The 13,246-nt window shown below is 49.0% G+C and overlaps 2 protein-coding genes across 14 annotated transcripts in view; both read left to right on the top strand.

Annotated features, from left to right (window-relative positions):
* JAKMIP1 (janus kinase and microtubule interacting protein 1) overlaps positions 1-4,184 on the top strand; it is a 228,040-nt gene extending 223,856 nt beyond the window's left edge. For 7 of the 12 annotated variants that reach the window (XM_019287012.2, XM_010401933.3, XM_010401931.3 and 4 more), the window contains one exon: positions 922-1,004. Coding sequence is in view for 2 of the 12 variants with exons in the window: in XM_010401929.3 (XP_010400231.1) it covers positions 922-972 (51 nt within the window). In the remaining 10 variants the exon portion in view is untranslated. Of the gene's footprint in view, positions 1-253 lie in introns of all 12 variants that reach the window. The other 5 variants (XM_010401929.3, XM_010401928.3, XM_019287009.2 and 2 more) reach the window with 4 other exon arrangements.
* A 4,478-nt stretch (positions 4,185-8,662) lies between these two features.
* Positions 8,663-13,246, top strand: part of CRMP1 (collapsin response mediator protein 1) — a 50,619-nt gene continuing 46,035 nt past the window's right edge. Inside the window, exon 1 of one of the 2 annotated variants that reach the window (XM_039550999.1) lies at positions 8,663-9,482. In XM_039550999.1, the coding sequence (XP_039406933.1) occupies positions 9,111-9,482 (372 nt within the window). In that variant the 5' untranslated portion in view covers positions 8,663-9,110. Of the gene's footprint in view, positions 9,483-11,979; positions 12,238-13,246 lie in introns of those variants that run through there. The other variant, XM_039551000.1, reaches the window with a different exon arrangement.

Raw genomic sequence — 13,246 nt, 5'->3', positions numbered from 1 at the left:
TTTACTTTGCCTCTCTCTGCAGGATTTTTCTCCAGTTCTGTTCTTCATGCTTGGAAAAATCTTTCTATCCTGAAGTACAAGCCATAAAGGCTCTCTTCTTTCCCAGTTTTTAATTTTTCTCTTTTGAGGGGCATGTTGGTGACTGGGACACATTTTAGTAATGACAGTTAATTACTGTCATCAAGTAATTTATTATAATAATAATTGCAATAGAATATTTTAAACAAAATTCTGTATGCTATTATCATTTCAGGTACTACCAATGTACTAAGATGTGTGTTTCTCCAGTAGACATCGAGTTTTAGCCAGAGTTAAGTATGCAAACAGTGCATCACTGGTGATGTTTAACAGTAATAATGACAGCCTTAGTGGAAATTGTAAAGCCTAATAAAAAGTTTTGTAGGCTTTGAATTTTAATATCAGAGGAAAGATGCAAATGGTGAATATTATTCTGAGAAGAGTCATAGAAATAGGACTTACTTGGAAGGTTGGATTTGTGATGGCTGTCATTCCATAAGTTGAACTTTATCCATTAGACTACTTCTGTAGATCCCTGCTAAGTGGGTTATGAGATGGTGTTGGGAAGATGGCAGAGAATGTTTGTTTCCATATTGACAAATGGATGTTTGTCTTGTGCACAAAAAGTAGCAAAAGGAAAAGCATGGAATGTGCTTTTCACCTTAAATCAGTAAATCATGGGAGAATGTCTCAATATGTTTTGGATAGTTCAGTTTCTACAATGTGCTGCCATTATGCTCTGTTTGTATGGAAGCACCTGGGCACACTGCTTGCCAAATGCTTTATTTTGACCTTGAATGAAAAACAAACAATTCCTTAAATTGTGAAAATACAGATACTTACCTTATGCTTTTGTCTTTTTTTCTTCCTTTTTTTTTTTTAATCCTCCTTCCTCTTGTCCAGGGAAGAATGTATCAGTCACACAGAAGAAGCAGTAGAGCTCTGAAGGACTGATGAAATGTGCTTTGGCCTGGAGGTGACTGCAGCTGCTACGTTATGGGAAAAAGTGAGAAGTTGCTCTACATTACCATCTGCACCATTTTAGCCACCTCCTGTAATGGAAGCTGGCCATGCAGGCCAATGCATGTTTGAGTCTGAGTTTTGTTTTGATTTGTTTTCTTGGGATCTCAACATTCGCATTTTGAAGCAATTACCAAGTTAAGCACAATCCCCATCTTCATGATTCTGCTCATGTGGGTATGTAATATCTTAAGCCTCGTGTGGCTTTGAGCATTCCTGAAAGAGCCTTTGATCTGAGTTGGGATGTTTAGTATATCTGAGGCTGTGATACTTGAGGGTACAAACTGTTTAGCAAATGAGACAGAATGGCATTTTTACAAGGGTAAGTTGGAATTGGGAATGATCTTCATGAGCACTGAGAGGCTCTTGGAACATCAAAGTGCTCTGTCCTAATACTCTGAGTATTTCAACCACATGAATAGGCCACACTGAATTTAACTTTCAGAAATAGATGGGTTTGTACACTCTGGTTGGTAGTAGCATATGTGATGTAAACACATTGTGCAACCGTGCTGCACAATACAGATCACACACCACAACCCCTACTATTCACCTCTGAGTACCATTTGGGAAGGCAGGGAGATGGGAATGCAGGCACTGGACCTGTACATAAAGGGTCCTGTGGGTACTTCCATCCTTTCTGAAACTAAAGGCACACAGCCATGTGGAGTCAGTGGCAATACTTGTGCTGACCTGGATGGCAGCAGCTACTCTCAAACTGTCTTACATTGTGATGCACTTTCAGTTTTGATAACTGCTTTATGATTTGTATTTCCCTTTTTTCTTTTTTTAATGTTGAGCTAATTGCTAGGATGTGCTGTCTTTACAATGCGTAGTTGCCCAGTAATTACAGATACCCTTTGAAAGGAAGCAGCAGAAGAATAAACTGTGGAATCCCAAATCAGATTAATGTAATGTTCATTTCTAGATTACAATTAGTAACAAGATGACACGTTGTCATGGTAACGTGAAGCTTAACTACAAGTTCCTAAAATAAAGCAATGACATATGTGTAGGTTTCTACCATTTGCATACTATCCACTTGAAAACATACATAATTTCTACAACACTCAGGCAATTAAACCGTACTTCTTTCTTCTGAATTAAGTGTTTAACTAAAATACCACGCCTCTTTCCTGGTATTTACACAAAATCTCCCACCATAAATTATAAATGTTGATGATGAAGCTGTCCATTTTGTAACATCTTAAGCTTTCTGCCTTTTGGTTTCATTTTAGAACAATTAGTGTAAGGAATGTAGAGCACTTTGTGGTTTGTACCACATCGATCTCCTTGAAATTCTACCATCTCCTCATACAAAAATTGTCCAACCAATATTGGAAAAGTCTGTTTATTAATTGCATCGATAGACCAGTGGGTGTGTTTCATGTAGCTGAGTAAAATCCCAACTTTGCCTCAAATCACTGTAAGAAAGCAGTAAACTTTTAATGTGAGATTGCTAGCTAAGACAGAGAGCCTAGCTACTATTTTCTAGTTCCCTTACAGTGAAAAGTGTTGTCTACTTGTTAGAGAGTTTGAGTTTCTTTCACTAAGCAGAAGTCAACTTGTTTAATGTGATATCTATGGTAGAGGTGCCAGCACATGCTTTACATGTATTGTCATTTTGTGGTAAACCTTCAGAGAATGAAAAATTGGTCACTTTGTTCTGATTGCTTTATATGCACAGTATTGTTTTGGCCAAATTCTTTAGTCAAAGTTAAGATGCTGCTAAGTTCTGTAAGTAAATGCAATCTTCTTCTGTCACCCTAAATGGACAAGATGCGCAGTGTTACATGGAATATATGGTTTCTTTGGCAGTTCACTTATTTGTGTATACTTTACTGTATAGAGTATTGGAGGATATTGAAAATACAGCTTACAGGTTGCTCCTTAAGCAACTTTTAAATCCCAAATTCTGTTCTTCACACCACTATGGATGACAAATGCTGCAAGTACAATGATTGACTCTGGTGTGATAATCATGTTACATTCAGAATAATGCAGTTGCTGGGAAATGTGTCACATACACAGCAGAGTTCCCAGGATAAACCGTCTGCTAAGGTATGGCTGATGTTTGTCTTTGTGGCCTTTTGAAAAGTGGAAACTCTGATTTTTGTGTTTCATAAATCTACCTGTATTTCTCACTTGCAGATGAAGGTTTGTAATATTTGAATTTACTGTGGTTATGGGGTGGAGGGAGGGACATGTGCATGCTGGGTTTTGCCACTAATCCTTTGGAAATCCTTTAGTGCCTTAAGGAGGCGGAGGGGTAACAGACCCTAGGATTACAGAAACTTGTTCAAACCTCTTTCCTGCTTTAGCATTTAGCAGAATTCCTTTAAAATATATTGTGCCTTTGGCTCCAAATATATTTGCATTAGAAATCAGTAGCCATGGGATTATGGACAGGAATTTTTGCCCCTGTAGAAATGTTAGGAAAGAGAGTATACTATTTCCTGTATGGGACATGATCTAAAAATATAGCTAACTTAAATTCTACCATTGGGATCCATGCATACTAGGAAAGTTGCAAGTTGCAGTTAAAGGCAGAAAAAAAGGGAAAAAAAAAGGAGAAAGTTTAAATATACTGGATTAAATGCTTCTATCATTGAACTGACTGGCAAATTTCCACTGGCTTTCTTGGGACCAAGATTTCATGCTTGCTTCTACTTGGCTTAAGAAATTCTCATATGTGGTAGATATGTGGGCATCATGTTCTCTTTAATGTTGTAGGAGAGGAAAAGAGAGATTAGTAGTTTTGGAGACCCGCCTTGATTTAGAGTTGTTGGGATCTGTGGTATAAATCTCTGTTCACTATTTTTTCTCTGTGTAATGTAGACTCTTGCTATGGGAATATGAATATGCAAATGTAAATTCCAATGCGAGAGGTTACTGCACAGTGTGCACTAACCAATGCCAAACAGCTATATTTCTCTACTCTCTGCACTGTGGTCTTTTTGAAAACAGGGAAAATGTAACTAACAGATGAAGACCACTCCAGTGCAAAAAAAGCCTGCATGAGGCAATTCATGTATCACTCACTGATGGTCCTAAGCAGCTCTTAGGAAAAGCTGAATAAGCTTTTAGCTCATGAGTGAATTTTATCTTCTAGGAATTAAGAGCAATTTCTTGGCACAGAGCTAAATAAAAAAATAAATTTAAAAAAAATCAAGGCCTGAAAATCAGACGTGGTGGTCTTGTTTTTCTCCTTGTGATGACAAGAAAGTTTTAAAGAATATGTAAATAGTAAAAGAAAATCATTACGTGCCTCACAGTATGTAAGACAAGGCCCAGCATGGAACTGATTTTTGTAGCTTATTTATAAATTATGCTTCTGTCTTTTGTTTGGAACTTGGAAAAGGAAACCATGTAAATTAAATAAGGAGTGAAGACTTACTGCACACATTTGTTGACTGAAACAAAAATATTTCCCCACCTCCTGAGGAATTTATGAGTAATCTGGGATGAATAATGTACGGAGATCTTGCCTTTTGAGCTCTAGTGCTGTATAAGTATTTAACACTTTTGCACAGCCAACAGAGGAGTGGTAACCAGAAGTCATGAAGAGCATTTGTTAGGGCCACAAACTGGGATCCATTTGAGTAGGTACCAAAGAATGCACAAAAAGGCTGGGATTTATGGTGTGATACTTATTAAGCAGATGTACCAATTGGACTGGGGAAGGAGGGGTGTTTGTAAATAAATGCAAAAAGTTTGAACTCTGACCCATGACCACCCTGTCACTGGGTGTCACATTAGTTTCGGCTATGTCAGAAGCTTCAATAGTGTAAAAGAGGCCACTCATATTTTAACTGTTTCATTAAAATCTTGTGGATAACTCTTCAGCAAAGATTTCCACTCTACGACATTTGCCATTGATATCAACTGTACATATGTATTAATACTCAGTGTAACAAGGAGGATACAGAATTGTAATGAAATCACAAAGTCTACTTGATGATTACAGATTTGTAACTCTCACAAATTATGTAAGATATGTTGACATTTTATCTTGTTAACAAGATGTATTTTTCTATGTTAGCTAAATGTATAATTTGTATAATTTTGTATATTAAATGTATGCATATTTTAAATTAAAAACATTATAATTTTATTATTTTAACTTTAAAATGGTGACAGAGCTTCTGAAATACAGTTTTATATACAACTGTATCCGTGGATAGCAACTCAGAAAGTCTCAGTTTTGAGGAAGGGACCACCTGATCTTCTAACAGGGTAAGGAAACTGCTATACCCGAGCTCTTGCTCCTCTTGGTGGAGGAGCTGCCATTCAGCTTCTGGTGAGTTAGTGAAATTAATATGAATTGGCAGAATACTATAGGCTGTATCACTGCTTGTGAAGTGGGTAACCTGAGCTTTCCCCAGCTTGTAGCTGTGTTTTGGATTCACAGTTCCTAGATGTGAGGACACAGTTCAAATCACCCATCCATGGGATGGGGTTTTGTGGGGGGAGGAGGACACTGCTGGCAGAGATACAGCAGAGCCAGAGACTGACTCAGTGACTTGGCAACTCCAGTCACTCCTCTGGAAGAAGGAGAACTCATGTCTCTCACATGCATTCCCTTTGGGCTGTTCATGCCTTTTTTGTCTGATGATTCTGTTGTAAAATGCACAATAGCAAAATATACATGCAAAATGTACATTGCATATTCTCTAAGGCCCTGCACCAGGAAAGTCCTGTTCTAGCTCATGATGTTCATGCTGTTGCAAGAAGAGCTCAGCTACAACTGAAGCCAAGCAGGTATGTGATACCCTTCTTGTTGGGCTTTTGTCCAGCAAGACAGTGTAGGTTTTGTGTGAAGCAAGTAATGCCCTGGGTTTTCTGCTATCACTCATCTAGTCTTTTTGGAATAAAGGTCCTATAGGAAGAGGGTGCACTTTCAATCAAGTTTAGTCCTCTTTTCATCAAGCAATGTCAAAACAGGATGACTGCACTCTTTGCAAGAGAATATACCTAAGCAATATATTTCTCCAAAGTTGCATACTTGTTTTTAGGTAAACTCACAGGGTGTTGGGGTATTAGGATGCGATTGGGTCTGCTTCTGTAGCACCTAAAACCGCAATTTTATCTCTTACTGAACAAAGGAATCTGGTGAACTGAGAATAGTTTTTTAATAAACTAAGGGCTATGGTATGAAAAAAAACCCAAAACATTTAAAAGCAAAACCAGACTCTGGTATTATTTTATGCTTATTTCTAATGAGAAAGTTTAATGCTATTTTCTAAAGCATTGATCTGACATATTCTCTGAGTCTTGTGATCTCCTTATGTATCAGAATAATATGAATCTCCTGGCTTAATATTTAAAAAATAGTATTATTCCTTTTTTTTATTTAAAAAACCCTGAGTGGTCTAGAAACCAGAGCAGTGTTACCTAACTAGATCCCAAGTGTAAACAGAGTCCATCTTTCTTAGCTTTATGGATGATAAATAAAAGATGCTCTGCATTTAGCAGATGTATGCACTGTGCAACATACTGGACCTACTAAGGGACCTTCAAAAGTTCTTATTCTGGAAGTTCAAATTAATCTCTTGATTGCAAAGAAATAACTCCTAAAATGACTTGCAAAGACAGGCAGGTCACGCATCACACTCCATGTACCACCTGCGTATTTCACTAACTGTCAGGGTTTGGTGTCCTGTGGAGGAAGAAATTGACTTTTTTTTTTTTTAACATGATCAATAAATCTCAATGTTACCATCAGGAACAAAAAAAAATCAATATTTGCCCATACAAGAGACTTTAAGGAAGCAACAAAGCAATGTCCTACAAGCTATACTTATTTTTTTTCACATGCACCAGTGAAACCTCCATATGATACTCAAGTGTTAATGTGGAAATATGGTTTATTAAGTGAGCTGTGGAATCCTGGGCAATACATGCTCAGAAATGTCAGTTGACTAAAATCAGTGTGCTGATAACCATAATAAATGAAATTTTGACTAGCTTCCTAACTCCCCTCATGTGAACAACACCCATGGTGTTGAATGCACACACAGCATTCAAGATAGCAGGTCCCACTGCATTATAAATGCAGAAAAGAGTGATGTTTTCCTTGGATGCATTTTGGCATTGCTCAGGTATGTCACATCACTGCTTTTTCACATGGTTTGGGTCCATGGGTAGTTGTTAATGAGAAGGAGAGTCACCTGGACTCATTTCTGTTGAAATCCCGGGATCTCTCTCTTTAACCTCCCACTTTTCCTGATTTGCAATTAGTAACTTGCAATTTTTCTTGTGCTGGGTCCACCAGGCATGCCTGTGGACCACAGGCAGGAGTGCTGTGTTGTTGGGCTTATATTCAAACAGCACACTGTACATGAGCAGTAAACAGGCCTTGTGATTGATCCACTCCCTCAAATTTGCTTAGTCACGTAATCAATCTCAGACCAGTTCGTTGCAATATGTTATTTCAGAGCAACAGAAAATGTCCCTTATGTAACTACTGGCGTAGTCAAAGCCTGTGACAATTGCCACAGATTGGCTGCATGTGCAGGAGAGGAGTGTCCAAGGACTTGGAATTCGGTGGATGATCTCAGGCACTGTAAGACAGGTAGTGCTGTAAAGATGGACTTTCTGAAGTGGGCTGTGCAGAGAGCTGAGGGGAGCACAGTCTCCACCCTTCCTGATCCTAGTTTTGGGAACTTGGATCCCTCACAGTGAAACGAAGCCCTGCATGGTTTGCCTCTTTTTGCCGAGGCCAAGCCAGGCAAGCACGGGCCCGAGCAGCCGGCCCGGGAGCCTCCCGGGGTGCTGAAGGGACAGCTCCGGGGGGCGAGCCGCGCTCCAGCCGCTCCGAGGGAGCTCCGCGGGGACACGCCCGGCTCCCCGCCTTCCGCGGGGCTCGGTGGGCCGGCTCGGCGGACACTCAGGGCGTGGGCCGCACACCCAGGCCCGCGGAGCCGGCTCCCCTTCCCCGCTGGCGGCGGCGCGATCACTTCCGTGTCAGGGCCGGCGCCCGCTGCCTGTATCCCGCTGCCTGTAGCCCCCTGCCTGCACCCCGCTGCCCCCGCGGCGTGCGAAGGGGTCGGGCGCCCTGTCCGCGCCGCCGCAGCGGGGGAGCGGCAGCCGGGGGCGGCGGGGCGGAGCAGAGCCGCCACCACCCCCGCAGGCACCAGCTGCTGCGGCAGGGGCAGCGCCAGCCCCCTGCCCGGGGGCTGGGGCTGGCTCTGCTGCCTCCCCCATTCTGGCCACCCCTCGCTCTTCTCCCCGCCGCTCCCCCTGCGGCCGCAGACCGGCCCCGAGCGACGCTGGCCCGTCCCCCGCCCGTACCGGGGGCTGCCGCGACCGCGCCCCCCGCCCCGCCCGGGCACCGCCGCAGCCTCTCCCGCGGAGGGGGCGGGGGCAATATGAGTGAGCAAAGTGGGAGAAACTCCCTCCGGCTCGCCCGGGGGGGCTGGGGAGGTTCGGAGCTTTTCTTTTTTTTTTTTTTTTTTCTCTCTTTTTCTTTTCGTTTCCCTTTTTTTTCCCCATCCCGAAGCCTCGAAGCAGCAGGTGACCGGCGCCCGCCCGCCCGCAGAGCAGGACCCTGTTGGCACCGGCCGTGTGTGCATGCGGCGGGCTCCCTCCCTGCCTCCTCCCCCTGCCTCCCGCCCCCCGGATCATTCTATACCGGGGGAGCTGTTCACTGCGGTCCCCGCTCGGGGAATCGCTGCTGCTCTTCTCATTCGTCAGGGGCTTTCCAATCACCTGCCTCTGCCACCCTCTCCGCTCCGCTCTTTGTACTTTATTTTCACGTGCTCTTTACTAACACGGCTATTTTTAAATCCCGCTCGGATTTATTTCTCTCTCTTTCTTTCTTTCTCTCTTATTTTCCTTTTTTTTTCTTTTTTTTTTTTTTCTTCGGGGGGGGTGGGTGGGGGGAGGGAGGTTAACGTTTGCAGTTCCCTAAGGGAAAGATCCCACCAGCCAACCCAGCTCCGCCACTGCTGCATCCATCCATTCAATTTTATGGTCACTAACAGCCTATCCCGATAGTGGAAGGTGCAGAGAAGTGGGAGGCAGGGAGACAGTGAGAGAGAGAGAGAGAGAGAGAGATCCGGACAGCGAGAATGGCCGAGAGAAAGAGGAACTGGAATAAAGAAGATGACCTGCCTGTGTATCTAGCTAGGCCGGGCACGACAGCCCAGACACCGCGACAGAAATACGGGGGAATGTTCGCCTCCGTGGAGGGGGCCTATGAGAACAAAACCATCGACTTCGACGCCTACAGCGTGGGGAAGAAGGGGTCCCGGACCCCGCGGAGCGGCAGCCGGCACGACATGCTGGACGGAGGGGACAACTACAGCGAGACCGCCAGCGACATCAGCGAGATCTCTGGCTCCGTCATCAGCTCCCCGGGAGACCGGGAAGACAAGACCCCGGGCGTGGAGATCAAATACCCCGTGGGGAAGGAGCTGCTGCAGGGCCAGGACAATGGACAGGTGAGCGGGGCCCGGGCAGGGGGGAAGGAGCCGCCGCCCCCGCTCGCTGGGCGAGCCCAGCCGAGATTGCTGAGCCGAGCCGAGATTGCTGAGCCGAGCCGAGATTGCTGAGCCGAGCCGAGCCGAGCCGAGCTTGCTGCGCCGTGCTGCGCCGTGCTGTGCTGTGCCACGCCGAGCCGTGCAGTGCCGCAGAGCCCCGCTCGCCCGCGCAGGGGGCTGGGGGCCGCCTTCGCGGGGGAGGTTCAGCACGGCAGGTCGGGGAGGCGCGGCCCCCTCCTCCCGGGCACGCTGATGCTCTGGGAAGAGCCCGGCTGGCCCCTAAACTACCTCACTTGGCAGAGCTTAGCGGGGGCGGGAGGGGGCGATCCCAGAAATCGTTTTCCTTCGTAAGTGATGGCGATGAGTTTTCTCCGTTTCCTTTCCTGCCCGTGCCGGTGGGCCGGAGGGCAGCTCGGGTCCCACAGCGCCTCTCCGCCGCCCCGCGGAACAAAGCCGGGGCCGCGGCACTCCCGGGCTCGCCGGGGAAACTCCGCGGAGCTTGTCCCGGGCACAGCCCCAGGATCTGCCCCGGCCCGCTGCCCTGACTCTACCCCTGCTCCCAGCGGCTCCCTGTGCGCCTGCATTGTCTCCCCGGCAGGGAGCGCGGAAGGCGGGAGGATCAGCCGAAACCTCTGCCCCGGGTTCCCCTTCCCTGGGGTTGCAGCCTGGACACATATTGTAGGCTCAAGGAAGAAGTGAGCCGGTGGGGCTGGCCAGCCCCTGACGGCTGTGCATCTCCATCTTAGCCCTGTCGGTGGCATGCAGGCTGGAGGCAGACCCGGGGAGCTGGCTCTCCTGGGAACCCGGGCTGTCATTGATTTCCCCTTAGAAAGAAATGCGGCCCTGCAGTGATGCCTCTGCATGGATACACCCTGTCCCTTAGTACCCAGCCTGGAGCCTCTGTGGCTTGTCTGAACTCTGCTCTTTCCACAGGCTGAACTGAGAGTTTCCACTCTCTTCTCCCCCCTCTTCAATTTGAGCATGAATGGGGTGCTGGTTTGCTCTGGTGTGGGGATTGGGTGCAGGTGCTGCACGGCCTCCCGTGCAGCCCAGTGGGTGTCTGCTGTGGTGGGACATTGGAGTGAGCAGGCAGGGCTTGGTGGGACACTGTGCCTGGGATGCTGCTGCTTTCTCTGCAATGACCTCAGGGTTGCCTTCAGAGGCTGCCAGCTGCAGTGCAGTCTTCTCTTTTCTAGCTCACCTGAACTGAGTTTTTTGGTCAGGACCCTGGGGCAGTGGGAGGGCACAGCACACCCCATCTTCTAGCACATCCATGGTGCTGCCTCCCCATCTTCCCTGCTTCCTAGTTCTGCCTGGGACTCAGGGTAGTGAGCACACTGCACACTATCTCTCTGAACACCACTGTGCTTACTAAGTTGACCAAAGCAAGGTGGGGAGGAGGTTAGGGATAAAGATTTTGCCACTGTCTTAGGAAGGTGCACTGTAAGCAGCAGACGTGTGACCCCTGTGCAGTTGCATCTAGAGTTTTTTACAAGCTTCAAACAATGATTTCGGGGAAGATGTGTCAGGGATGTGGCCTGGGTGCTTCATGTTTTGTATCTATGTGTATTTCACAGGGGTGGGTGTGCTAAGAGCCCCAGAGTGTGTGTCCTTGGGGGGATTAACTTGGGCACAACTTTGCAGTGCCTTTTACCCTTCCTGCAGTTCACAGAGTGTTAATCAAGTACCTTGGGTGGAGGGAGGCACACTGTCAGAGATTACACGGAAGGGTTTCAGCTAGCCACTTTACCTCTCCAGCAGCTGCTGGTACAGCATCTGCCTGGCCTGGCCTGGTTGTGTTATCCCCTGTGACCTCCCTGGGCACAGGACAGAGCAGGTGTGAGACAATGGGGCAATGACAGGGAGGGCAGAACAGGACAGTGCTGTTCGGGTCACAGCTGTTGGTGAGGACGGAGCAGGCAGTGCCATCAGGGACAGAGCCATGGGGACAGAGCCATGGGGAAAGAGCAGGAAGTGCCATGGAGACAAAGCAAGGCAATGCCATCAGGATCAGTGCTATGGGGACAGCGCAGGGCAGTGCCATGGGGACAGCACAGAGCATTGCCATCAGGCTCCATGCCGTGGGGACAGCGCAGGCAGTGCCACTGCCATGTGTAGCACAGCAGGACCCACCGCCGGGGATTATATCCCCCGTCCCCACCCTGCGGCAAGCGATGCGTGGGATCCTGCCGGTGACCTCAGCGTGCGAGCGGGGCGGCGGCGGAGCTGGCGGGGCGGCGTTTCTCAGCGCCGGTACGGGAGGGAGGGAGGCTCCGGCTGGATTGATGGGCTGTGAAGGGGGGCCAGGCAGAGGGGTGGGGGACAGGAGGGAAGGAAACGCTTCCTGGGTTGAGCTGAGCGAATCCTGCTCCGACCTGCAGCCGGGAGGGCGCTGCTGCCGCCGCCGGCAGAGGCAGCGCTCGCCGACCCCCCCGGGAGCCGCGTCCCTGTTTGATTGCAGCCGGAAAAAAAAAGGTGCCGGGTTTGCCGGGCTCGCCTTCCTCTGGGCGACGGAACTTCGCCCCCATTCCACCGCTCTGCCGGGTCGCCCCCGCCCCGCCCCATCACCCGACCGGGCTTCGCATTATTATTCCTCTCAGCACCGCCGGTGTTGTTCCGCTGGGCTCGGCTCGCTCCTCGGGTTCGTTGCGTGCTCCCGGCGCTAGGGAGAGCCGACATGTCTTACCAGGGCAAGAAGAGCATCCCCCACATAACGGTAAGCGGGCCCGGGCGCAGCGAGCGCTGCCCGCGCTCCTTTGTTCGCGGGGCGGGGAAGGGCGTGCGGCGGCAGCGCCGCGGCCGCGCAGTGCCCGGGGCCGGCGGGCAGCCCCCAGGCTGCGGGGCCGGGGCTCCCTGGGGCGGCCGGGTGCGGGCGCCGCCGCCCGTCCTCCTCCCGCTGGAGCTCTGGGCGCGGATTGATTTAATGTAATTTTATTTTAAAATTTCATTATTATATTTTTATTTTATTTTTTATTGTGTTCTGCCTCCCCTTCCTCGCGCGCCGCCCAGCCGGGGCTCAGCGCTGTGTGCTCGCTTCAGGCCGGGGCGGGGAGGGGAGGGAGGGCCGGCGGGGGCTCGTCCCGGCGCTGCCGGGGCCGGGGCTGGGGGTACCGCCCTCCCGAGGAGCCGGGCCCGGGGAGGCTCGGCCGCCGGGCGAGACAGAACAAAAGAGGGAGGGGACCACCGCAGCACAACGTGCCCCTGCCGCCGCCCCCCGCAGCGGGCTGGGGCAGCGCAGCCCCTGCGGGGCAGGGGCGGTGGGCCCGGGGGAGGCACAGGGTGCGGAGAAACGGGCGGTGGGCGAGCGTGGGCGTGGGGAGAAACGTGGAAAATCAAAGAGCGCCATGATGCCAGCACCAACACCTCTGCGCGCTATTAATACATCAGGCGTGGTGGGGATCAGAAGTCAAAGAGTTAATTATAACCACCTTCTTCCTATCGGTGCCTGTCTCCCGCTAGATGCTTTTGTACCCGAGCAGAGCTACAATAGAGTATGCTTTCCAAGCCAGAAAGAAAGGACCTGGGTCTTTTGATACAGTATATGTTTTCCCTTAATACACAGGATCTGGGGATCCAGGGGCTGGGATAAAGAACAGGCAGAGCTGGCGGGTAGGGGTGTGGTGGGAGAAATCGCACCCGGAGCTTGCTCACACGGCAGAGGTTTTTCCCAGGACCGGTGCTGGTCTCCAGGTTGCTGCCTGCTTTTCTCTTGGGGGGCTGGATCA

This window comes from Corvus cornix, chromosome 4, assembly GCF_000738735.6.
Source record: "Corvus cornix cornix isolate S_Up_H32 chromosome 4, ASM73873v5, whole genome shotgun sequence".
Lineage (NCBI taxonomy): Eukaryota > Metazoa > Chordata > Aves > Passeriformes > Corvidae > Corvus > Corvus cornix.
The sequence above is the reverse complement of the archived record's forward strand: the minus strand, read 5'-3'. Positions and strand labels throughout refer to the sequence as shown.